This window comes from Hoplias malabaricus, chromosome 2 (genome assembly GCF_029633855.1).
Source record: "Hoplias malabaricus isolate fHopMal1 chromosome 2, fHopMal1.hap1, whole genome shotgun sequence".
In the NCBI taxonomy this organism is placed as follows: Eukaryota; Metazoa; Chordata; class Actinopteri; order Characiformes; family Erythrinidae; genus Hoplias; species Hoplias malabaricus.
Window position 1 is genome coordinate 25,025,127 of NC_089801.1, and position 27,434 is coordinate 25,052,560.

At 37.8% G+C, this 27,434-nt stretch overlaps 2 protein-coding genes across 3 annotated transcripts in view; both read right to left on the reverse strand.

Annotated features, from left to right (window-relative positions):
- Positions 1-1,560: 1,560 nt before the first annotated feature.
- On the reverse strand, positions 1,561-9,594 carry nherf4b (NHERF family PDZ scaffold protein 4b). The gene is made up of 10 exons (XM_066648577.1): positions 9,581-9,594; positions 8,881-8,942; positions 8,499-8,710; positions 7,792-7,996; positions 7,010-7,146; positions 6,479-6,683; positions 5,896-6,092; positions 3,938-4,177; positions 2,152-2,376; positions 1,561-1,732 (listed from the first exon to the last, which is right to left on the reverse strand). Exons 1-10 carry the CDS (start codon positions 9,592-9,594, stop codon positions 1,685-1,687), a joined length of 1,545 nt encoding a protein of 514 aa, XP_066504674.1. The 3' UTR covers positions 1,561-1,684.
- Positions 9,595-14,835: 5,241 nt separating this feature from the next.
- Positions 14,836-27,434, reverse strand: part of abcg4a (ATP-binding cassette, sub-family G (WHITE), member 4a) — a 39,308-nt gene continuing 26,709 nt past the window's right edge. For both annotated transcript variants that reach the window (XM_066659011.1, XM_066659010.1), the window contains exons 5-15: positions 27,063-27,113; positions 24,967-25,112; positions 23,447-23,570; positions 22,145-22,259; positions 21,780-21,925; positions 21,096-21,194; positions 20,540-20,708; positions 19,886-19,986; positions 18,921-19,079; positions 18,559-18,677; positions 14,836-17,669 (exon numbers count right to left, since the gene is read on the reverse strand). In XM_066659011.1, the coding sequence (XP_066515108.1) occupies positions 17,444-17,669; positions 18,559-18,677; positions 18,921-19,079; positions 19,886-19,986; positions 20,540-20,708; positions 21,096-21,194; positions 21,780-21,925; positions 22,145-22,259; positions 23,447-23,570; positions 24,967-25,112; positions 27,063-27,113 (1,455 nt within the window). In that variant the 3' untranslated portion in view covers positions 14,836-17,443. The remainder of the gene's footprint in view (positions 17,670-18,558; positions 18,678-18,920; positions 19,080-19,885; positions 19,987-20,539; positions 20,709-21,095; positions 21,195-21,779; positions 21,926-22,144; positions 22,260-23,446; positions 23,571-24,966; positions 25,113-27,062; positions 27,114-27,434) is intronic.

Here is a 27,434-nt window from a genome sequence, read left to right on the forward strand (position 1 = left end):
ATTTATAAAATGACGTATATATTTGGTAGTTCATTCCGTCGTTTTAATTTGCAAAGTAAATTATAAAAACTATATTACATATAATATGTAAATATTCATTATATTATGTCTATCAGTCGTTTCTGCAACCTCTTTATCCTGTTCATGGAGGGTCCGAAGTCTACGTGGAATTAATGGGAGCAAGGAAGGAACACACACTGGACAGAGCCCCAGTCCATCACAGGGCGTTACACACTTATTCACTCAAATACTCAGCTGAAGACTATTGAAAAGCTTATCCTCCTACAAATGTATTCTTGGACTGTGGGAAAGGTGTGTGTATGTGTGTGTGTGTAAATACAGGATTCCCTGTATTTAAAAATATATAAATAAATAAAACATTAAAAGTGGTTTTCAAGACAACTTAGTTTCTTTCTATATGGTATGGACTAAGAAGAGGACAATTAAACTTTAATGAGTACACATTCTTTAAAATAAATACATAATAATAATATTACAAACAAGGATGCATTATTATTATTATTCAAAGAAGAAACCAAAAATATAAATGTTACAGAAAATATATATGCCAGGAAGAGTTAGGGAAAGAGGGACGCAGTCTGGCAATATTTTAAGACGTGAAAAGGCCATTTTAATTATGTGGTTAATATGAGACATCAGAGAAAGTGCAGAATCCAAGCTAATACTAAGGTTATGAACCTGTGCCATAGAAAACATAATAAAACACAGAACAGTTAGTGTTTTAGTTAGTATTTTTACTCAAGGAAATTTTTGGTCATCCACATTTAATATCAACCAAACAGCTAATCTAGGAGTCAGGAGGCAGTGTATCAGAGGGCTTGGTGCAGATTGATTTGATTATAAATTTGATTATAATCTTGATGAATATTTTCAAATAATAACACAAGGTGGACACATTAAAATGATAAACAGTAGAGGGCCAAAACTGAGCCCTTAGGGACATCATATGTGTGGGTTAAAGTATCTGACCTGAAGCTGCCAAGAGAGACCAATTTTCTTCGTGTCAGCGAGATACAGCTGAAACCAAGCAATGTCAGTGATAACAGTCCAGGATTGAAAATTGTTAATGCTTGTGCGTGAAATGCTTTGCAGCTAATGGCAGTCCAGCAAAACTAGGCTTGACTGGATTTGTTTTTGAACATTTAACTAATGATCATATTTAGTCAGAAAATGTATTTAATTGTGTAACTTCATTAAATAATCTGCATATTTAAAAAAGCACAGTTTAACAAATATATAACAGGTAGGCTGGTATGGTTGTGGTAAATCAAAATTTTATGCTAATATATAATCCAAATGACCACAACTGTTAATAAATTTGGTATAACATTTATAATAACATGTCATTTCTTTTTTTCATGTACTTGCTTATTTCTTCACCTATTCAACACATTTCTGCAGTGATGAAAATATAATTATAGGTTCCCCTAGCAAGGTGCCATTACTCAATGGCAAGCATAAACATCTTAGAGCAGCTCAAAAATAATACATGTGCATCCCACACTTCTTCTTTCACAATAAAGCACTGAATTTTGCCACACGTTGTCAAGGAGCTCATTTCAATCCACTGTCTGGTCACAGTCAACCCCAGCGATGCTTTCTCAGCACAGGACCCAATGCTCTTCACAAATCTTCAGGAGGTGAGCTGCATTTGTCTCAGGGATTAGAGCGCTGGCTGTGAGGGGGATGCACTCATAACATTTTCCTGTACCTGCAGTAGCATAGTGGGCAAAAGATTTGTTTGTGCCTCAATAACTATTTACAACCATTGATAAAATGGGTTTTTGGTATTAAAAACAATATACAATGGAATTAAACACTGTGGAAAATTTTTTTATTTTGAATTCAAGGGTGTAAAAGAGAATTTGTCCCCATGTGCTGCAGTAACGGTCTCTGCCCTTCAGAGAAGTCTTTACAATAGATACTGTAACAACTTGTGAATCCCCCAAAAGTTACATAGTGCAGTTTTTGCAGTGCTGAACAGAGGCCCTGTTCTCCCAAAGACAGTGGAGTCAGTGGAGATTCACAATGATTTTGAAACTGTGATTTTAAGGTAGAGCCTCTGTACCCTACTGCATGTTTGTGTGTGTGTGTGTTTATATTTGTATAAAAAAAGGCTATTTCTCATACCTCTGAGACCTTAACTACTTTTTCAGAAGTAATGGGTCGTCCATGCTTTTTTATCCACTCATAACCTTCTCTGTCCACCACTAGCAATGAAAGAGAGCTGCCTCCGTTCTTCATAAGTAAAATCACATCTTCCAAACACTCTTCCTCTACATTTGTTCCATTCACCTCCACCACAACATCACCTTGCAGGAGGCCAGCACTTTCTCCTGGGCCACCGGCTGTCACCTGGGCAATATAATAGTTAAAGACACATATGGTAAAACATTAAACATTTAAATAACATGGTACAACTTTCGCTGGTTTTAGTTACATTTCACATATTGTCCCAATCCACTTTAGATACATTTATTTTAGTGTATCTATATTTCTTTAGGTTTAGTGTTTTAAACTAAACCTAAAGGAACTAGCAGTGTTGTGAGAAAAACACACACACACACACACACACACAGACATATATATATATATATATATATTTTTTTTTTTTTCATCCATTTAAAAGCACTGGGCCTCATTTAACTGAACTTAAAGGTGCATCTGGGATTTTGCCAGCACAGGTCACACTAGTGTTATCAGAGCCAAATATAAATAGTTATTCAGCAACGGCTCTTTTCTTCAGACTTACATTCTCCCACCTCAGTTTCACTCATGGTCGTGTTTAACTTCTCATAGCTGAGAGCAAACGCTAAAAATGTCACTCTGACTAAATCTAACCAAGCTTAAAACATTCACAACAAATTCATAATACCGGTAGCAGTGAATTTTTTCATGGAAGACACTCATGAAAACAGATATGGAACATTATAATAATAAAAAAAATTGCTTTGTGGCTTTTTCATCACCCAAAGTGCTTGCAGAGGTCCACAAACACCCACACAAAGGATACAAGCCAACACGGAATACAGTCCAGGAAGAACAGGAGTAGTTAATGTGCTCAAGTTACTCACTGTTTGGGCGCATAGTGTTTGTTATTCTCTGTCAGTGTGAATGCAGCAATCCTCCGTGGGGAGAGTAGAAAAAACAGGCTCTTACAGTTCCGCAGCACAGGAAAACAACCATGACTCAATGGGCAATGGCGAGCTGAGCAGCATTTAAGGTGAAACATGCAAAAATCCACACTCTCTGTCCGCCAGATGCCACACAGCAGTTCGCGTCTTAAGCAGGAATTTATTGATAAAGAGAGTTAAATAAAAGAAAGCAGTCTTTCCCAGTTTGCCATCATGCTGTATCAATAGGGAGAGGAGTCACTGACCCGGGAGAGCGGCATTTGCAGTATTTTATACACCACAGTGCACAATATAATCAAAAGATTCAGGGAATCTTCAGAAATCTAATAGAGAATATCTACATAGAGAATACAGTTGAAAAACCATGAATGAATTCCAGTGACCTTCAGTCACTCTGATGCCACTGAATTAAAACGAGCACGCTACAGAGATAGACATAGTGGATGATACTATGATGGAATTTTGATTATGGATAGACAAGCCAATGACATTCAGTGCACAGATATGCACTTCTCCCTCTGGTAAAGTATGTAGTGTAAACTTTAAAGTACATAATTGAAATTTAAACCATTGTTTTACATTTGACGGGGTGCATTGACACTGTATGTACGTTTGTACCTGCATAGTAACTCTGAAAATATAAATTTAAAATTTAAATTTAAAACTTAAATTATTTCACAACTACCTCATTTATGATCATGTCAGAAGATAAAGCAAAGAAGAAGTAAAGGTCTGTGTGTTCAAAGAGAAAGCACTTACTCAGGAGATGAGCAGTGCCGTACCTGATTGATGAAAGTGCCAGGTTTCTGTTGGACGCAGCCCAGATGGAAACCGAAGCCCAGAGTGGCTCTCTGGAGCACACACAGTCTAGGTTTGGGCTCCACCTGCAGTTCCTGCCAAGCTTCAGCCGGGACAACAGACAGCTTCACAACTGCTGAACTCTGCTCTGCTGGAACAGCCTTTACATTCTGCTCTTTAACAGGGGAATGGTCCTCAGTGAAGAGCAGAGGAGACAGACCGAGCTGAGGAAAAATTGTATAGAATATGTAAAGATATGGGCGGCACAGTGGTGCAGCAGGTAGTGTCACAGTCACACCGATCCAGGAACCTGGAGATTGTGGGTTCAAGTCCCACTCCGGGTGACTGTCTGGGAGGAGTTTGGTGTGTTCTCCCAGTGTCTGTGTGGGTTTCCTCCAGGTGCTCCAGTTTCCTCCCACAGTCCAAAAACACACACTGGTAAGTGGATTGGCGACTCAAAAGTGTCCGTAGGTGTGAGTGTGTGTGAGTGAACATGTGTGTGTGTGTGTGTGTGTGTGTGTGTGTGTCTGTGTTGCACTGTGAATGATTGCACCCAATGATTCCAGGTAGGCTCCAGACCCACAGCAACCCTGAAATGGATAGCGGTTACAGACAATGAATGAATGAACGAATGATGTTAAGATATGTAAAAATAGCTGGATGTGTGAACAGTGCACATTCATGGTGTTGGGACGCCATGTTTGCTAACACAACATGCCAGACATCTCAGCATGGAGTTGTAAATGTTCCTAATGGTATCCTGTGGTAATCCATCCCATGCCTGTAATAACAACCACAGGTGATCTGGCATTGCACAAAATTGCACTTCACACCATGACACCAAGCCTAAGACAATCCTGATTTGTGGAGCCCTACTATGCGACCCCTCTCAAAATCTTGAACTCTTCTCCGCAGCATACTTGGCTCGCAAAGCATGCAACCAACACAACAGCACAAATCAGAATGAAAGCACAACCTTATAATCAGTCAGGTACAAAGATAAGGCTATGAAACTTGAATCTTTTGAATATCTCGACATGTCAATCCTACCCACCAAGTTTCATTCCTGTCGGTTGATTCCTTCTGGGTACAGCTTTTATTTTATGATGAGGATGATGATGGTAAGTGTATTAGACAACAACAACAACCAATAATCATTATCATCATCATCAATGCCATTTATTCATTCATTTTCCATAACCGCTTCATTCTAATCAAGGTTGCTGTGTATCTAGATACTAGGAATAATGCAAGGAATAATAATAATAATTTAATATAATAATTATTTATTCTAGGGTGGCACGGTGGCACAGCAGGTAGTGTCGCAGTCACACAGCTCCAGGGACCTGGAGGTTGTGGATTCGATTCCAGCTCCGGGTGACTGTCTGTGAGGAGTTGGTGTGTTCTCCCCATGTCCGCGTGGGTTTCCTCCCACAGTCCAAAAACACATGTTGCAGGTGGATTGGCGACTCAAAAGTGTGAGTGAATGTGTGTGTGTCTGTGTTGCTCTGTGAAGGACTGGCGCCCCCTCCAGGGTGTATTCCCGCCTTGCGCCCAATGATTCCAGGTAGGCTCTGGACCCATCGAGACCCTGAATTGGATAAGTGCCTACAGATAATGAATGAATTATTTATTCTGATTATACTTGTTTTGCAGCATCACAGCTTCCAAATAAATCTTGAAAGTCATTCTCATTTGTCATTTAATATAATTAAATAATCATTACCAATGATTCCAGACATAAAGCTTATTTCTTCAGGTTGCTTTACAGTGGAAGGCATACTGAGGGTCTTAAGTTCACAGATACTGAGAGCTAAAGCTTAGGGCTACAGATCTGCCTCCATCACTATTATCTTTGTCATTTCATATAATAAAGTGAAAACGAGTATTGTTGTTACTTGGTTCATTATTTTTGTCTTTCAAAAGACTTCAGAAGACTAACCTTGGTGTAGAAGTCTTGGCATTGAAGACTCATAGTGGTGAGGGTGACTTTTTTTCCACTCCCTCTGATCTGGCTGACCACTTCTTCATGAATTAGACCGTCAGTGGACACCCCATTTACTTCCAGAAGTAGCTCACCATACTTAACTCCTGCCAGCTCTGCAGGACTGCCAATGTCCACCTCCCCCAGCATATGAACTACACACATACGCACACACAATTACTAATCACCTTAATCATCCTTAATAACAGATGATAAACTATATGGATAAAATTATTTAGACACACTATCAAGCACTTTTGAGAACAAATAGGTAATTTGAGCATAATAATCTAATAGTATACCACTGTTCTATTGAGCAAGTCAATTCATGAAATGTCTTCCTGGATACTCCACAATCAACTTTGAGTGGCACTATTAATAATTGAAAGTGTTTCGGAACCACAGCAACTCAGCCACAAGGTGGTAGACCATGTAACTTTAGACCATACCAGTACAGCCACTCAGTGACACTGTAAAGTTGCAGATTTTAACATTGTCGCTGAGTGGCTGTTCTGACATTTTTTCGAGGCTGTTCTCTGACCTTTGTGTCCAGCAGCATTCTTCTCCTCTCTAAGGAAGAAGCCGTATCCATCTGGGCCTTGCTCCAAGTGCAGTCTTCTGGGTCTGTGTGGCATGTTCTGAGCGTCCGCCATGCCGGGCAGAATGGGCATTCGTCTACGGCCATAATTCTCCTCTCCCTCGCTGTCTATCACCAGCACAGTCATATGATCATTACTCTTCTTCACCTGAGCATGTATAGAAAAGGCAGAAGTCTACATTTACCTATGAGTGTTTGTGTGTGTGTGTGTGTATGCATGTGCATAATTAAGTTTTAAAACTGCTTTTGTGGTTTTCAATGCAGCACTTCTTATCACCCCAACATTATAGGCCCTTTGAACGCTGGTGTACATTAAACACTACTAAAATGCTTTTATTTTTATGGTGACTTGTTTGATCATTTGATCACCTTGTTTGTACACACACACACACACATAGGGTTTTTCTTTGTCTGGTTTCTATTGTACTGTTAAGTTAAGAAATAGTTAAAACAGAAGCCATTTTTCACGTGTACCATCTTGCTGATGGCAGAATGTGTGAGTTCACAAGCCATTGCCCCATTGATCCAGACCAGCCGGTCTCCTTTTCTCACTCCAGCCTTTTCTGCAGGGCCTCCCGTTGCTGGATTTATAGTGAATTTGCCTTTCGCTCCTACAAAGAGCACACACATCACAAAGTAACACCATAAATATAGTGAGTCAAAGATGTAGCATAAAATAAAAGGTCATGCTTCCCAAAAACATGCAGGACAGGCAAGATCAGACATACTGGTAATTAAAGAAATATACCTGAAAATGTCTTTTTTATTCCGTAATATTCTGAGTATAGTTTACAACACACATCTTCATATACATTAAAGCACTTTCCTTTGTATATTTAGATTATGTTCCTTTCTGAAGCTATTAATAATGGCATAAATTAAAAAAAAAACATTTGCTTTATAATGTAGTGTAAACAGCTTAAAAGCCTAAGTGCTAATAGGTGTTACCATCCCAAAATAGGACTAAATGTGTAGTATTATTCTCTAGACAGGGATGTTCACATCTGTTCCTTTTTATTTTACACTTTTTTAATTTTTTTTTTATCATTTGACTACATCTGCTGCTCTTTAAATTTAGTGACTATTTCATGATGAATTCTCCATAAGAAATGGTCCAAATGCCTAATGTTTTTATAGTAACTTAAAATGTAAAAATGATTTAACCTCCTTCTGTAAAATCACCATTTTGGAAATACATGTGTTTTAAAAAGTGACGTTATGTATTTCAGCTGAATAAGGAACAACTTGATTCTCACCCTCCACGGGCAGGATACTGAAGCCAAGGCCACTCACAGGGTCTCTGGGGATGTGACAGAGACGAGGACACTTCCAGCTGGCCCCTCGCTGAGCACTGGCCAGTTCCTTCAGATCTACACCTTGAGCCACAGCCTTCTCATACTCCTCCCCATCCAGCACCAACAGACATAGCTGGGGTTCATTCACCTGGATCATGCGGACAACCTGGAAGAGAGAGAGAGAGAAAGAGAGAGAGAGTGAGAGAGAGACAGAGAGTGAGAGAGAGAGAGAGAGAGAGTGAGAGAGAAGAGAGAGAGAGAGAGAGAGAGAGAGAGACAGAGAGTGAGAGCGAGAGAGAGAGAGTGAGAGAGTGAGAGAGAGAGAGAGAAGAGAGTGAGAGAGAGACAGAGAGTGAGAGAGAGAGAGAGAGAGAGAGAGTGAGAGAGAGACAGGGAGTGAGAGAGAGAGAGAGAGAGATTCCCATTCAAAATGTAATATTTTATAATGACATATTCACACACATGAGCCTTGGGAGCATTTATGAGACATTCTAATCCTTGATTAACGTATTTAATAATGTTAAAGGTATAGATTATATTATACTGCATCTTAACAGTGTTAGGGGTCTTGCCCAAGCACATTTACTATTATAGTATAGTGTTTCACCCTGAGCTAGGATTTTGACCCTAGACAGTTTTTCTATAAACACATGCTGGTGCTTTCTCACCTTCACATGCTCAAGGTCACCCACAAACATTTCGTTGACCTCCAGGAGGCAATCTCCATCCCTCAGACCTCCCCTCTCGGCCACTCCTCTCACGTCCACATTTCTGACCACATGACCCTGATGACCCCGCTCCACACGCAGATGGAAGCCTAAATTCTGACCTTCCTCCCTCTTCAGCACACACACTCTGGGCGTGGGTCCAGACACCCTGTCTACAGCATAATTCATGATATAGTCCAACATATTGTTGAGGTATCATCTAATACATTCAATATGCATTTAAATCTCTTATTTTTTGCTTAATTTTGTTGCCTAAGAAAGTGGAATGGACAAAACTGAAAAGCATTCTAAGGACAGAAAGCAGCACGTAAACGTTACACACCTGAATCTTCAGCGATGACCATGGCGGGATTGTCTATTCCTTTCTTCGGATTGAAGACAAATCTGCTTAGTGTACATTGGTAGAAAAATCACTCGATAAGGCCTCGTATAATTATTGTACCAAGAGCCAATGGAACGCAAAATGACTCCATAAAACCATAAAGCAGTTAGTCGTCATCAGAATTAGCCAAACACAGGCAGTCCCTCGATAGGAGAATAGATAATAAGGCATAATACAATTGTGTGTGCACGTGTGTGTGCACACATACAGAAGGTAGAGATTTAAGGTCCAAAGCTGAAGGGTCAGTTACAGTCCTGAGCTTATGTGTGGCTAAGGACAATAGTCCTCAGTTTAAAGTGCACACACACACACACACACACACACACAGAGTTTGGGATTAGGTCTTTATGTACTACATGTTCTTAGGTATTCAGATACACTATAAGGTTCACTCATTGCTGACAAAAATCTTCAGTTGAGCACATAAAACTTGTTTAATCTCCATTAAAAGCACTGCGACACTGCCAATAAAAAAGGAGCGCTCTTGACCAGCTGCAAATTTCTAAAGACACCATGCTCAATGCCAAGCAGTGGCTAGAGGGAAATACAAGGTTATAAACACCACATATTGAAATTCCATGAAAACGTGTGTCTTAGCAAGTAATCCATAAAAGACTGAATGAAGCAAACTGTCACTTACTCGGTCAGTTCCATGGCATTGCCCAGTACTGAAGAAAACAGAAAACTGAGTAGAAACAGGAACGTGGTGAGAACCATAAGGGACACTGTACTGACCACGAGATTACCACTAACATTATACAAATAAGGGAGACTTATAAAAACTTGGCAGGGTTCAGAGCTGTATCAGTTCAGAGCATTCGTTTGCATATTATAATCATAAATAATTCAGATCATGTAAACATTCATGCAAACCCTACAACGTTAGGACAACTTCCTCTTTGTCTGTAAACGTAAATAATGAAATAAATAATCATAACAATCATAACAATATTAGTCTTTGTTGATGCCAAAGAGAGAGAGAGAGAGAGAGAGAGAGAACAAAAAATTACAGGAGGTTGTAGGTTCAAATCCCCCTCCGAGTGTCTGTCTGAGAGGAGTTTGGTGTGTTCTCCCCGTGTCCGTGTGGGTTTCCTCCGGGTGCTCCGGTTTCCTCCCACAGTCCAAAAACACATGATGGTAGATGGATTGGCGACTCAAAAGTGTGTGTGCATGGATCTATTTCTGCCTTGCACCCAATGATTCCAGGTAGGCTCCGGACCCACCACTACCCTGAACTAGATAAGCGGTTACAGATAATGTATGAATGAACACTGTCAAGGAGGGTTTCTGCTTACTGAGCGTTTGTATTCAATAATATTTGAGGATGGAGACAGGGGTAGGCAAAACATGGAATTATAGCACCACCCTGTGGTGCAATGTGATGTGATCAGAATCCTGTAGACATTGCAGAGGCGAGCAAAAGTACATTTTCTCCAAGATTACTGATAAACGAGGATGTTAATATAACATGATCAATGCAATGATGTAATGAATCCTGCTTAAAATGTCCATGCACATTATCTAAGGCCATTTTGTTTTCAAGATGATTTTAAAGGAACACTAGGTAAAATTAGGTGTTTGCTCCTGGGATCCCCCTACAGTTGCAATGTGTAATTCATTTTTACAGCACTGTCCTGAAATCAAGGTGGATTTATATAGTGCAGTTTTGGCAGAGCTGAGCCTGGAATACCAACAACAGTGGCTCTGTTCTCCTTATTACAGGTCAGTGGAGCATCTCTATTCATTTAAAGTAATTTTGTAAAAAATTAATGTTGCTTTAAGGTGTAAAACTTCAACTAAATCAGACATAAGTAAATGGAAAGATTTTATCATCTGGTACAGCAACTTATGAAGCAATTTTTCTGTTCATTGGCCCAAGGAGGAATCATAACCCCGAGGTCTAAAAGCTTGACTTGCTGAATTTTTTTTAATTCATTGATATGAGTATATAGGCCTTAATCTTGCCTGACATCATACGCATTGGGTGGTGGGGCGATTGGATTAGTGCTAGCCAATGTATAAGTGGCGAAAATCAGAAACAATCCCTCCAGTTCATTGCAAGGCTATATGTATCATAAATACACACAGCTGCACTGACATATCTGAACATTAGAACCGATACCACTGCATGGATTCACTGATAAAGCACTTCCACCCTCGGCCAAAACAAAGGCCCTATTCCAAACACTGTATCCAGGAGTTACAGAGAATTCTTTACAATCCATTGCAACTGTGAGGCAATGAGATCTTATAAAGATCCTATTCACCTTAACCTGGGAATAGTCTTATCAGCAAAAGAAAACACTGTCAAGTAATGTACCAGATTTCCAAATCGTTCTTCATGACAACTCAGCGGTGTAGCGTACATGAGACATATGAAAGAAAATTGAAACATTTTAAAGACATTCAGGGATCAATAAAAATTGTTTAGTCATCCTTTAGTGAAATAATGAATAAGACCCTGGGAACATACGACTCTAGACGAGCACATATGTAAAAGTGGGGTACATAAGACCTGGGGAAAATAAGAAACTTTGTTATGGCCCCATGATATGAGACAGATTTAACATTGGACCCTTAGAACACAGGGCACTGAAAACAAAACTGAATTCCAGTCCGGTCAGTCAGAAAAGAGTTATGAATAATCAGTTTCAGAAACAGCTAATTTAGATCTGAGGCATAAAGAAAGGTCAGAGAGTGATCATTTTCTAACTTCTAAGGTTTTTAACTGATTTTGTTACATAAAGCTCTCATATATCCTACAAGTGAGCCTATATAATAATAATAATAATAATAATAATAGAATAAGAGGAAACGAACATGCCCTGACCCATGAATATTTCAGTAGGTTTGGTAAGAAATTACAGTATAACAATGAAGAAAAGAGATTAGAACTATGTGGCTCATAAGAAATGATAAAAGAGAGGTAATATACGTGGTGTTACCTGTGTAGTGTGTGAGCGTCATGGTGGCTGTACTTGGTGTGTCAGAGTAGATGACGGACAGAAAAATCACCGCCCCTTTTGAGCCAAACAGTCATTTAATGGTTACTCTCTGTGTGTGTGTGTGTGTCAGTCTCATAAAATGTAGCACACGATCATTAAAAACACCTATGAAATTCCACCCTCCAGTTCACGACCAGGGCGTGCCTAAGGGTGGGCTTTGCCCATCCAGAGGAATCATATACCCAGCCAATAAAAAAAATCTGTCATAATAACCACACAAATTGAGTATGAGGTTGAGAAAAGAGAACAGCTGCGTTTCTGTCCATGTTTTACCCACGTACACATGTGGAGTTAAACAAGATGGAAGCAGGTAGAGAAAGAAAAAAAAAGGAGAGGAAGAAGAGCCATGTGTAATGGCCCACTCACAAACACTTAATATACTTATTGTCTTTAGCCAACATCTTTCCCAAAATTAAACTACGCTCTTGTTTACGTATCTCATTTAGGAAATCAACATTTAAGGTGGTATCTTCCACTGCCATCTTCAAAACAGCAGCTGAGGGAATTTTCATGGAAGAATGTTGTTATCCTCTTAGTATAGTTCCAGAGGCACAGGAAATCTGACAGGTCATGGCAGGCTAAAAACACTTTCTATTGCTTTTTCCTTTCATTTTTTTTATTCATCTGTAGGGAAAATGGGAATGTTACTTTTCGGCAAAGTAAATACTTCAGTCCTCAGTCACTATATATGGAACTATTTGTGACAAAATGCACATTTACATATTCTAAATGCCTGCTCAGAGACAAAAAGTAGGTATGTAATGTATAAATGCATTTATTATAATCATTTTAACAGAGTCCAGTACACATATCTTGCATTTCTGATGAGACAGACATAGTCCAGTAAAAGAAAGACAAATGACTGCAAAAAAAAAAAAAAAAAAAAAAAAAAAAAAAAAGAGAGAGAATATGAGATTTCCTGTCTTCAATATACTGTTGCAATCCAAAATAGCACTCAACCACAAAAACAAAACTGCAGTTTGGTTATTTCAGCGGTTAGTAGCATGTCTTTATTAACTTTCAGAGACATTTTTTGAGGATTTTTTATATTTTTTAAGGCATGCACGCTGCATTTGCAACTGAAGTGAGGTGGCACTGGTGTGGCATTGTTGCAGAAAAAAATTGAAATAAACACAATCTTAGTAATGCAATCAGACATGAAATCCAATCATGAGGGAAATGATCTTCTGTGCTGGCATCTCTTATAATGGACATGGTGATGCACACATGGCAAATCACACACAGTACGACATTGCAGAGATCGAAAAAGAGTGTTACCGTTCAGAAATGGCCAACACCTATTGGAAATACCATGGATATTGGAGAATAAGAGAAGATAGAACACGCGCTAGGCACAGAACAATACTATTGCTATTAGAAACAAATATAACCCAGCTGTCTAGGTTAAACATTCTAAACATAACACATTCTTTAATCTCTTTGAATCTATGTGCAAACTACATTTCAGATCATAAACCATTACTAACACTCTTGCCAAGTCCAATAACACTGAAGAACAGGGAACATAGCAAAGGTGGGTTAACAGCAGTAATCAGGTAGTTGACTACCACTACAGTAGTGAATACTGTATGATGACTAATTAGTTTGCTATTATAACCATCCCAAGTGTGACCCTAATTCTAGAGAAACCAGGTACTTTATATGAGCATTGATCTTGAATCAGTCTTCTCACACTGGGTCCTAACCTGAATCCATTAATGCAACATTCATCTTATTTCTGACTCATTTATTGCACAACTGCCTTCAGAGACGGTCCTTAAAGCTGTGTGCAATGCAGCAGTAAGCAAACTGTTCTAGAACCAGAGCAATCATGAGGCTACATGAAGTGCGTTGGCCCAGTTGATATACATAATATAAATCATTTCCCAAATGGACAAAATACAAACATTAATGTGTTAGACCAATTCAATTCAGAGTTAGATATGATGTGTTAATCCATCTGAAATAGATGCTAGCAGCAACATCCAATTCAGTTAAAGCTATCTTTATAGTCCATTTGAACTCATTGTTAACAGTAGTTTTTTTTAAAGTCTAATTTAAAAGCATCCCTTTAATCCCAGTGATCTACATTCCCTATGCTTGTACATTCCCCAACTCTTTATACACCGATCAATAACATTAGAACCACCTAACTGTTTCTACATTCACTGTCCCACTGACCATTCAGGAGGACTTTGTTGTACTACAGTTCTGTTACTCTAAATCCTTTATTAGACTCCTTTCACCATGTTCTTCAATGGCTTGGGCCCCCACAAGACAAAGAATGATTGGGTGGTGGATTACTCATAACACATCTCTTTAAACCAAAAAGTGCTCCTGTATGGAGCTGAGTGAATGAACAGTGAGTGTAGAAACAAAGAGGTTGATAATGTTAAGGTTGATCAGTGTATGTGTGTCACATCTCAACGGGATACATCAAACTCCTAGGGATAGTTAAGACAATGTTGAAAAGTTAGAGTGTAGCACACAAAAGCTCGTTGAAACTTGGTTTGATATGTCGTTCATTGCCTTATTTGCCCTTACTATGTAGCCCTTAGCTTGCTAGTCAAGTAGCAAACCTATGCTAGCAGACATGTACAACAGATACGCATTTTACTACATAAAGCCCAGTATAAATTTAGAGAATTTCTCAATCTTAAGGTAACAAATAATGATTACGTAACAAACACATCAAATATGCCTTGATGTTATTAATATTAATGTTAATATTGTGATATTTTAATAAAATCATAAACCATGAGTCAATGAATTGTTCTTTCTTGTTCATAAAAAATGAATGCTTTTTAACAAGGAAATGTTAAAGAGCATGTCCAAAACCTAATTTCAAATATTTTATACTAAATTTTTATAATAACATAATATGTACATTTGTAAATATTCTCAAGGTATGGATGTTAGTCTAATGTTTCATGTGAAATAAACACAACTGGCACAAGATAGGGGCTAAGCATGGGACATGGGAACAAATATTTTTCAAAATTTCCATGAATAAACACAATAAGATCCTAGGAACATATGGTTGTCTCCAAAATGACAAAAAGGTAACACAGGACCCTATGAACATAGGGATGGTCACTCTATTTGAATTCAGTGCTAGCAATCATGTGTTCAACTTTAACTCAATGCTAGCAAAAAATGTGTTGCTACACTTCAACTTAGCCGCAATATGTAAATCATGTTTGATTCAATGTTTGCAGTAATGTGTTAGTCTAACTGAACACAAAGCTGGCATTAATGTGTAAACCCAACTGTACTCTAAGCTAGCTGTAATTGAGCAACTATTTCATTCTTTCTCCCCTTTTGATTATTAGATGATGTGATTCAGCATCTAAAACTTAAGTTTAATCATGAAAATGGTTGCTTTTTTCCAATTAGTATAAAGCTTATGCAAATCAGAGCAACTAGAATATCTAGTTAGGAAATTAAGTAAAGCTTGGAGGAGTATATACTCTTACAGTAATTCATGAGTAACATGAATTCCTACATTTTTTTTTTTTGATTCCAGATTCACCATGCGAGTTACATTTACATGTCCATTTCTAGCATTGCACATTATATTCATATAAAAATAAAACTTAATACAAACAAATCTCAAAAAAGGTCATTTTCTGCGAACAGCATTGCACATCTACCATTGTTGTGTATATACTTGGGTTATTATAATTCAGTATGAGCAGACATACCACATGACGAAAATCAAAAAACATTTTCAGACTCCGTCATCAAGTAAAATGTTTGCATTGCATTACATTATTGAGGAGGCTGACTAAACTGACTAACATGTAAAAGCAGTGTTAATTAAGTGGACAGGGAAGTGCTCATAATAGGTGCTGACGTCCATTGAGGAGTATAGAATAAATTATCATTAAGGAGGCACACACTGTCCATCCAGCATTTCAGGTGTCCGGCAATAGACATTTTTGACAGTCTGTGTCATTCCACTGTTCAGGGGACAGTAGAACTGACAGCAAAAATGTTGCAGACTTGCTTGCATGAGCTCCACTTAATAGAGTGGAGGGGGAAACAGTCTTAAGTGAAGCAAAGAGACACAGACTAGGAGTCCCTGTACCAAACAACATACATTTAGTCACACACTTGGGAAAGGGTCAAGAAAACAATTACTCCTTCTTGCCAAACATGAAAGCTCAGAAGACAGCAGATATCCATAATATAGGCGGTTAAGGTCAAGAAGGTTCCACTGACATCTTGTTTTTTCTTGATCCTGATTTAAAGGAAAAGTATATCCAGATTTATACTGTATTCCAAAGTTTGAGTTCACATTCCTGTCTTTAGCATGATGTCCATTGTAGGCAGCCAGTTATGCTTTTCATACTAAAACAGTATAACACGGTGCAGTCCAGAGTTCCATCCAGATATAAAATATACACAAGGTCACTCAACAGCTTTTACACCCTCCAAAATGTGGCAGTCAAGATACACAATGTCACAGCACAGATACTACTGTTGCTGAGTTAAAGAGTTAATCCAGCAAACTACATCCCATTTTGTCCATAGTTAGTTTGAAAATTTTACAGGCAGCTCACATCAAGAGCACTTGCTGCAGTTCCTTGTATAATGTCTACACCATGGAAAGAAAATGATGTAGATCCCTTGCCTGGAAGTGGTTGCAGATTAACATAAAATGGGTGAGGTGTCTTCATAATAGGCAAAAGTATGAATAGCAGTGTAAAAGCACAAACATGATATCTCTTCTGTAGATGAGTGATGCAACCTGGGAAGACTACATTGTTGAAAAGACATAAGAAGGAGGTGCTGGTTAGATTTTTCTTACAGTCTACGATATCCAGACGAAGGACAACATGGTGCAGGGCAAATGTACCTGTGTGTAACCTGAAATCAGATTTCCTCTGAGTCCATAGTTTCCCACATCCTTGAAAAGTGAGGGAAACTGAGCCAAGGGAAGGATTCAGAGTGGAATGATGCTTTGCTTTTGGCTGTTTGACAGGCACTCACTCAGGTTCCTATGTTGTTTAGGCTGTTCACATTAGGACAGTCCATATTTTATAGAGGGCATGTGAAAGATTGTCAATTTGGACAGCTTTGCTGAGCTCCATTCAAACCCATCATGCTTGTTAGTTACAGTAGGACTTCAGACATCATATTAGAATGCATCTATACAATACTTAATGGAATAAGCCTGAAAACAAATGACAAAATAACTTAAAAAAAGCATAAAAAAATCATAGATCTCTACTGGCAGATACTGACCCTCTGCTATTAAGCTTATCACATCTGTTCAAAAAGAACTCAAGTGATTCTTCAAGTAATCAAAACCTAAGAGGAATGGTCATGTGCAAAACAACACAATATTCCTTTGCATTGATTTAAGAGGTTGGTGAATATTGCACTGGTTTGCCCCCACAGCATAAGTAATTAAGTAAGTAAGTTTGTTGAATGTGCAAGCGAAAAATAATTATGGTAGTGGTAAAGAAAGTCTGGTAGCTGATTTTGAGCCCCTAGCGTTCTGACTTGACTTTGTATCGCAGCACTAGATATGTGGCTAGCCGGAGGATCAAGAAGAAGACCCCCAGCACCATGAAGTCCACGTACAACTTTGCATCCTCTACGTCCAAGAGCTGCAGCACCTCCTCAGGTTTCTGGAACTTACACACCATGCCTGGGCACTCCAGCTCAGATCGATTCATACCATAGATAGATAGGATAACGCCCTCAAAACCATACCTGAGGAACCAAAAGAAAAGCTGGGTTATAACTGTAGTACACGCTGAGCACTTTTGTTGTGTATCAGCAAAGTCAGTGTCCTGTATACTGCACATACCTCTAGAACTAGGGTGTGATTTTTCCAATTATGCCTTTTTCAGCAAGCCCATTCATTCATTCATTCATTCATTCATTCATTTTAACTAATTTATTCAGATCCTCTTCTTATTATAAAGTGTGACTTACCAGGTGAACAAATTTCAGGCATTACAGGTTTTCCCATTGCTTTTAATACTATTGTATTGTCTCCTCAAATTTAATTATTTTTATTTATTTGTTTGTTTGGTCACCTTGGGTAAAACGGCCTTAGCGCTATATAAATGTAACCTAAGAACAAAAAATCTACAGACGCAAGGTTCTTTCTTGTTTCCAAGAACCGTCTCCATCAAAGATGTGTATCTTGATCAGAAGTGAATGTATTTCTGTTGGGCCTGTGATTCAGTTATCTCCGTAATCTGCACAGTAATGTAATTAAAAGGACTTTTTGTATGTTAAATGTTTTATGTCAATACTGTTAAAAAAAGATTTTAAAATTTTCACTTCAGTACACACAGATGATGTACAGAAACTGTTTAGCAGGCCATTTATGCTGGAGAGGAGATATTACAGCAGAGAGTATATAACAGGAATGGAAAAAAGGTAAAATGTATCATTTTTAGTGTAATGTATGACTATTATTATGGTGTCAGACAATCAGAACAAACATAATTTACTTTAACAGTCCTAAAAGTGAAATAAAACCAATAGAAGTTTAGGACGTTCAACCACAATATAAATGAAATCTCTTTAAATCAAAAACCCCAAAAGATTATGATACTACTGTACTATCATCATAAAAGCGGCTGCTGACCTGACGTAGGAGACATAGGAGCTCCACTGCAGGTATTTAGGGATGGTGTCAAAGTTGACAAAGAAGCCAGAGAACAGAAGGACAGGAATGGCTGTGACTGGGCCTACGAACGTGGCCACCTAGGGAAAAACAAAGACGGACTTAGTGAAAACCCAAAGACAAAATAGGTGAGAGTCAGGAAAAACCTGTGACTGATTATTAATTTGTAATAACCGGTTTCAATGCCTAGTGTAATGTGTAATTGTTCGTTTAAATTTATTACAGTCTTTAAAAAATAAATAAAAAAAAACACTTTAATGTTGTTGTAGTGCTTGTAACACTATAACTAAATTTTACAAAAGGTTTTGCATATAATTATGTACCTGTAGAGAGGTTGAAGCAGCTCCAATAAGAAGCCCCAGAGATTGGGCCACTAGGGCAGTGGAGGTGGACAGAGCCATGAAGAGCAGATATCTACCTGCTTCTGGAGGCTGCTCTGTCATCCAGTACACTATACTACAGTACATTATTGGACATATGATCTGTGTGTATGTAAAAGAGACAGATAAATGGGAGAAGACGAGAAATCTTGAATACACTGGCAACATATACATTAAAAATAAACTTACACCATGTTCTCCTGTTAGTCAACTATGACATTGATGTTCTATGATCTAAGTCTTTGATCTATGATCTATGATCACTGATGATCTAAGTCACACACTCTCTGTGTGTGTTGTTCTCTGCTCTTTGTTTTTATAGCAGGGTTGGCCACATGTGCATGTTAATACTGCCCTGTGGGAACATTGACCCTCTCCGTGTTCTGTTTTGCCGTTCCCAAGAGACAAGACAATGACCGACCATACAGCATTGTACATACAAGCTCGCAGACGGCATTATGAAATATTCAGGCAATAGCAACAGTCCAATATTTCCCCACATACAAAAAACATTCTTCGACTAAAAACGTCACTAACAGCAAAAGAGATAAGGGCTTTTTTTTTTGTTTTAGATATGATGCGATATCTACTGCCAGAATGATAGACATAGCACTTTAAAATGACATTACAAAGGGAGACTTCAGTTTATCTGATCTACTCAAGCATCACAGGTGGAAAAAAACACAGAATGTTCCCAATCAAAACTTACTGCAATAATTGAATTTGAAAAAATAATCACAGCGATTTTATAAAAGAAAAAAATCACATACATTACATTACCAGACATTATTAGGCATTTTTAGATTTGCCATTTTTATGTTTTTAAATAGAACATTCATTTAAATTTGTTTAACACTTGAACATCAGTTTAACACCTGAAACAGTTATAAACAATACTACTGCCGTACCTGGAATGGAATGTCAGCCATGGTCTTGGCCAAGTAGTAAGCCTTCAAACTATACCAGTAATTCAGATGCTCCCGTTTAAACACCGACATCTCCAGAGGAACTGTGAAATTAACATAACATTGCTCCACTAATGTAATGATTATACTAAATATAGAACTTTATCACATTCAATTGTAAGCTGTACATTTCTCAAGAGATTCATTAATTCATACATTTACTGTAACTGCTTTCCACAGTGGGTCTGGACCCTACTTGGATCATTGGATTCAAAGCAGGATCACACCTTGGCCAGTGTGCCATTTACACATTCACTCACAGACTCACACCTATGGACACTTTTCAACAGCCAATTGACCTGCTAGCATGTGTTTTTGGACTGTGGGAGGAAACTGGAAGAGCCAGAGGAACCCAACGTAGGCACAGGGAGAAAACACCAAACTCCACACCGACAGTCACCAGAGACAGGGTTTGACACCCTGAGACACCCTGGAGCTGTGTAACAATGACACTCCCTGTTGTCATAAATTTCAAACACAACACACTAAAGCCAAAAATTAAAGTAAAGCTGTTGAGATCAAAGAAAGAAACTAGGAGTATTTTACTGTACAAATCACCAAAAAGGCCTACATTCACATAGTCACCCATTTTCTTACATGTGAGGACGGTGGGCATGAGTGCAGCAAACATGAGGAACAGCATGGAGAAGAAGAGGAAGCCAGTGTTATTGAACACTTTGCTGGCATCGTTCCCAATGTTCAGGTAGAGCAAACCAATCAGAACACCAATACATAGGTGTGACATCACCCTCAGATGGGTCAACACCTGGACAAACAAATAAGAATCCTCAAACACAGCATTACACTTTCAGAAAAAAAGGCAATGTACAGGTAAGTTATTTGTCACTAAATGTACAAACAATGGAAATGTACGTTTTAAATGTATAACTTTGGTGTTAGAGTCAGTATGTGTGCCATAAATGTACATAACATTCTCTTCTCTGGGATAGATGTAAATTGATGAATAGGTCCAGCGGTATTGGACACATACAAAAATAAACTAAATAAAATAAAAATGTTTTTATTAGGGACCTGAGGAAGCATGTCAGTTGTCAGTGGAAAACCTCCAATTTATAAAGCAGTATTCTCACTCTAAGAAGTCTTTAAAAACATCTGACAGCAATAAACCAAAATACCAAAATGGAAAACTCACCATATCTCTGCATATAGTGATAAAGGTTCTTTCAAACAGAATGCAGAACTGTGTAAGGGTGCTGGTGGCAAACGTGTGTTTCTCAATGTATTCTGAATCCTGTTCAAAACACAAGACAAATGCAAGAGGTGGCTTAAACACCATACTCTAATGTCACTATGCCGAATACCAAATGTTGTTTAGAGGGACATGATGATATCTGGTAGTAAAGAGGCTGCATCCCGTACATTGGTAAATATTGGAGTGACAACTAATCATTCAAAATTACTATCTGACCCCTTACTCATGGCTCAATGCTGTCACTCCGCACAGAAATATTCCAACATCTAGTCTAAAGTCTTCCCTGAGTGCACTGAGCCATGAGACCATTAATAAGGTCAAGCACTGATGTTGGATGATTAGTTCTTGATCATAAACACCACTCCTGCTCACCCCAAAGGTCCTCCATCTAAATTACCATTACTCCAGATAATGCAGTTCCTCTGTTCCACAAGCCAATGAGGATCTTTAAACCCCTGTATTTAACTTGTCATTAAATATGGTTACCTTAAGCTCAGAGCATCCCATTTCATATTATGCTTTTCTGTGGATATTATACATACTGAAAATTCATCATTATAAGGGGGTCTACAAACTTTTTGACGTATAGTTTATTTCATGACAGTAGCGTGTTTGCAAACTTACACTGTTACACTGAGTGGGGCAGGATGATGTGGGGTCACTTTTGTCACTGGAATTCTTCTTGCCTCCGTCTGAACACAAGCCACCCTGCACAGCCTCAAAAAGGACAGGGTTCAAATCTCCATACTCCCCTGATGCCACCTCAATTACTGTAGACAAATAGAAGAACAACACATATAAATTACTTCAAATTCTAAAACACAATTTTTTTTGCTGTTTCTACAAAGCATACTGACATTAAATATGCATTTGTCAATATTCATAAGTAAAAACGCAAAAATGAATATATATATATATATATATATATATATATATATATATATATATATTTATTTATTTATTTAAATTAGTAGTAAGTGTGGACATACTGAAGTCTGCAGGGTTGTGGTAAGTGGGACAGTGAAGGCCAAGGTTCTTCAGATAGGGAATGAGGTACGGAACAGTGCCTTTATAGATGCACTGGCCCTGACTCAGAATGTACAGCTACATAAGACAGAGAAAGCAGGTCAGTGATTCGATTTAAAGTATATTAGATTAAGTGACATTAGGTTTTGGATTGGAGTTGGCAGATTTCACTGTCAGTGCTGTGTCCTTGCACTGATAAGGGAACAACATGCACTACAGGACTGTGTTCCACATTTTCAAATAATAACCAGTGGTTAATCTTAGTCCCAACAATTAGCATATTTTCAGCAGTTAGCTCTCCTAGCATTGTTTTACCCTAGTCCTACCAGTTGGATTAGGGTTACACCTGTCATATGTAGATATTTAGTTACACAATTGTGGAGCAGATTTAAACATAAATTGTAACTTGTAAGCAGGATGTCATCCACAGACTGGTAGTTTGGGACTCCTGCCATCAGTTAATCTTATCCAGTTAGCTCTATCTCCATTGGCTAATTGCAGATCCCCTAATTAACCATAATACCATTGCATAATCATAACTGCATTTGTTAAAATTAGACTATTGTTTTTATTTCTGTTTAATTGCAGTCCCACACATTCCAATGATTAACCTTAGTCCTGTCTTTAACTCTGGTCCCATTGATTACACATATCCTACCAAATACCTCTACAATAATACTGTCATCCAGCAAATGACATGCCATTGTCAATCCATAGCCCACCCTTAGCAGCTGTCACATCTTCAGTTCTTCTGGGAATGCTGGGAATGAAATTTTAGGAGTGTGATTATGGGTATTTTTGAAGATTTTTCCAGAAGTGCATTTGTGAGGTCAGACACATTTGTGAGGATGTTGGATCAGAAGGCCTGGCTTGAAATCTCCACTCTAATTCATCCCAAAGGTGTTCTATCAGGTTGAGATCAGGACTCAGGGGCCAGTCTAGTTCTTCCACACCAAACTCGAGAGCAAGCGATTCTTTCAAAAATGTTTGTAGAAGTAGTCTGCATGCCTAGGTGCATGGTTTTATACACCTGTGTCCATGGAAGTGATTGGAACACCTGAATTAAATTATTTGGATGGGTGTGTGAATACTTTTGGCAATATAGTGTATATTAATGTCCAACTAATCAGTAAGAATCAATTAAATTCTGCACAGTCAAATGACCAGCTATTTGAAATTTATATGTGACATAAGGTACAATACCCATCAACATATTGACTGGTAAATTTCTGTTACATATAAAGGCAATTATTGTCAACTAGTACCTTGTCAAACATCTCAAAGAGTTTAGCACTGGGTTGGTGGATAGTACAGATGATTGTTCTTCCTCCCTGAGCAAGAGACTTCATCAGAGAAACCACCTGGAAGCAGGATGCACTGTCCAGGCCACTGACATACAAACACACACATAAAAATACACACATAAACACATGTTGGTTCGACGATACTTATTAGGATTTTTTTCATAGACATAACAGTAAATGTAGCAAAACAACACACCTAATGCTAAATCTAATCCTAAACCTAACCTCAGTAACCAAAAGAAAACTTTGGCACTTTTAGGTTTGGGAACTAGAAACATCATATTTGAGATAAAAACATTTAGAAAAGTTAGGCTATACTTTTTTTGTCTTGACAAATCACCAAAAGTGAACATTGACCTGAGAAGTGAATTGTCATGACATTCCACATAAACACAGACACACACACACACACACACACACACACAAACATACACAGGTGAATACTAATAAGTTTAGAAGAATGCTAAACCGCTTGATGCAATATTTATTTCATTTACAGTCACCATTATAGTTATAAACCTAGCTTGAAGAACCACAGCTATTTTTCCTTAACAATATCCTTTGTCACAATTATCAGTACCTCTGCACTTCTTGCAACCTCCATCTGCCAAAAGCAATGGGGCTTCTCCGATAATGCTTTATTAATGAGATTGGAGAATACAAGACAAGAAACCTGAGACCACTTTCAAGAATCTCCAGGCTCTTAGATCCTCTCCTTGGGAGCTTCCTCTTTATTTCGCCCCACAGCGTTTCGACATGGTGGACTGGAATGAACATGTGAAAAGCTTGATTTTGTGGACATAAACTTTCATGAATTTGGTCGTAATATGTTTTGGATAGAATAGAATAGAATAGAATAGAATAGAATAGAATAGAACAATCAGTGTTATAGTGGAAGAAACAGCTGCAGTTAGAGTTTTATTTCAAATCACTTTGTACATCAAGGTCCAATATAATATGTTAATATAAATTAATTAAAACTGGTCCCAGGGAATTTGGAGGAAGAACAACAGCCCCAAACATAAGCTTCTCATACTTAATAATAGGGGGGGAGGTGCTTAGTTATATAAGCAATTTTTTTCAATATCACTATTCAGTAAATTTTGAGGGGTGGCCTGAATAATCATTGGATTAGGAACATCTACCTGGTATCTACCTTGCACTCATTGTTCACATCTACAAGGTGGACCAATGAGGTTGGTGTGTCTAACAGTGTGGACAGCAGTACTGCTGTGTCTGTGTAATTGTAGAAGTACAAAGTGTTCCCGTATGGCCAGTGCAGCTGAAAAAATGGACAATGAGTACAAGGTTCCTAATCCAATGATCATTTAGTGTATAATTAATAATATATACTTAATATCTGACTAAAAGTGTGGCACCAAGCTGACTGTGTATGCGATGATTACATAGCATACATAGCACTTAATACAGTCCAATCATACTGACTTCCATTTGTAAAAGCATAGGAATCAGTGGGTCACCTGGTTGGTTCATCGAAGAACATGACCGGTGGGTTGTTGACCAACTCCAATGCGATAGCCAGCCTCTTGCACTGACCACCGGAAAGAGAGTGTGTACGAGTGTGTGCACACTCCTGCAGGCCTAGAGCTGTGAGGATTTCATTTACCTGCCATACACATGCATGAAGACAATCAGTCAGATTAAATATGCATCATGCAAGCATATAAAAACATACTTTCAGGAAAGTTTGTCATTATCAACATTTATTCTCAGTTGTAAAAAAAAATCACAAAGTATAAAATAGTACAATAATACCACATTAAAATATATATATATATATATATATATATATATATATATATATTTTTAGGTTTTGTTTGTTAGATGCACTTCTTAAATGTTAGATGTTAGATGTTATAAGCCCTTCTGAATTAGTTTGGGTGGTGCAATACTGTCTATGAATATAATCACACGAAATAGGAATTCCATATGAAAAATATATGAAAACTTTAGTCAGCATTTAGGTCTCATGATCTTTGATCAAGTTATGTATCTCTGGTAGTTTAAGTTGATTTAAGTGCAGCATTCATTAAACTATTTTACTAGACAGGCTAGTTTTATTACACAATGGCCTAATTTAGGTTCTACCTGTCTGATTTTCTGTTTGTAAATGTAAACAACTAATCATCTGTACTTACAAAAGTAAATATGGTATACCCCAAGATTATGGTTTATGCTACCTATACTATCTATATTATATAAGCTGCCACTAGACAATATTTTCCTTAAACATGAAACTTTCACTGCTATGCTGACAACACACAATCAAATAGAGTTATAAGTATATATAAACTCCAGTTTACTAAGATAGAAGACTGTGGTAAAAATTACATAGGTTCTTCTTATTGTCCCATAATGTGTTAGTAATAACCGTCTGATTTTATGCAAATTTCAAATGTTTTTTAGTTTCATCAGACACAATTGTTAAAAATCATGGCATCAACAATTGATTCTGATTTGTCATTGGATTTAAATATAATTAATATTACTAGAATATATTTTATTCATTTTTTAAATATGGCTAAGTTAAGAAATAACCGCGACCCTGAGCTGGATAAGCGGTTACAGATAATGAATGAATAAGTTAAGAAATACAATATCAATACAAGATGCTGAAATATTAGTTTATGCCTTTATTACTTCTAGGTTGGACAATATCAATGCCCTGCTTTCCAAATGTTCCAGTTAATACCTATACAAGCTTCAGTTGGTCCAGAACAGTACAGCCTGGGTTCTAACACAGACTAGCAAGTTTGACCCTATCACGCTGATATTATCAGCTTTGTACTGGCTGCCATTTAAATTCAGAATATTTTGCAAAAATACTGCTATCTGCACTGAAAGCTCTAAATGGCCTCGCCCCTTAGTACTTGAGTGAACTTTTTTCCTATCATGAACCATCACACCTACTTAGACCACAATGTGCTGGCTGCCTGTTTGCGCGTAAAATACTAAATCTACTGCAGGGGGAAGAGCTGTTTCATATAAAGCATGGAATAACATTCCAGTCAATACTCAGGACTTAGACACCGCCTCATTTTTCATGACAAAGATTAAAATCTATTATTTATTCAATCATTTGGTCATTTTTCCTTAAATAAAAGGTACAGATCTATGAATGCAGAGGAAGGGTGAAGCACAGGTGCCATCTGAATGCCCCATAATATCTCACCTTTTTTGCCCACTGATTAACTGAGGAGGCAGGAATTTTAGTGTCCATTGTTCTCCTGCCTCACTATTCTTTATTAATACAGCTCTTGCATTCACATAGTATGATGTTCTAGACTCATTATATCTCCATTATTCTTCATTCATACAGGTCTATATTAAACTGCTCTTTGTTAATATACTATTTTTGTTGTTTTGCACCGCTTTTGAACCTGATCTGAATCATGGCAACTCTCAAGGTTTTTTCCTCACTTTCTGAGGATTTTTTTCCTTGCGACTTGCTCATCTAGATCTAAGACTTAGATCTTAAAAACTGTATTAATAAATTTATAGACTGAAATTCTATCTAATTGTGTTAAAATATTAAAATGTTAGCAGCCTCACTCACCAGTTCCTTCTTCACCTCCATGCTTTCATTCAGCTTAAGGTTGGCCGAAACCTGTAAAAAAGGCATTTATAAACATGAGAGAACTCATCTGTGGTGTGTAAGTGTTAGAATCTTAGTTTGGTGCAAGCCAGGAACATGCTACCATGTGACAAGTATACACGGCCTTGGAATTAAAAATTTCAATTAATTTAACTTAACTTCAAATTCACTTAAAATTTCTTTCAAAATTAAAGAACACTGGGATACTTAAAATATTGTAGGTACTTATTTGGCACAAGATGCTATTTTACTGCAACAGGAGATTGTAGGATGAAGGCCAAAGGCTGACCCTTTCAGCCACTGCAAATTTTCAGAATGCTGAAAGTTTTACTA

Bases quoted from the DNA above. Each gene is read 5' to 3' on its own strand.
- nherf4b (XM_066648577.1), bottom strand. The intron at 6,093-6,478 runs GTCAGAGAACAG...GTATGTGTGTAG, and splicing joins GAATGCTGCTGGACACAAAG to TTCATATGCTGGGGGAGGTG. The intron at 4,178-5,895 runs GTTAGTCTTCTG...ATTTTTCCTCAG, and splicing joins GCCAAGACTTCTACACCAAG to CTCGGTCTGTCTCCTCTGCT.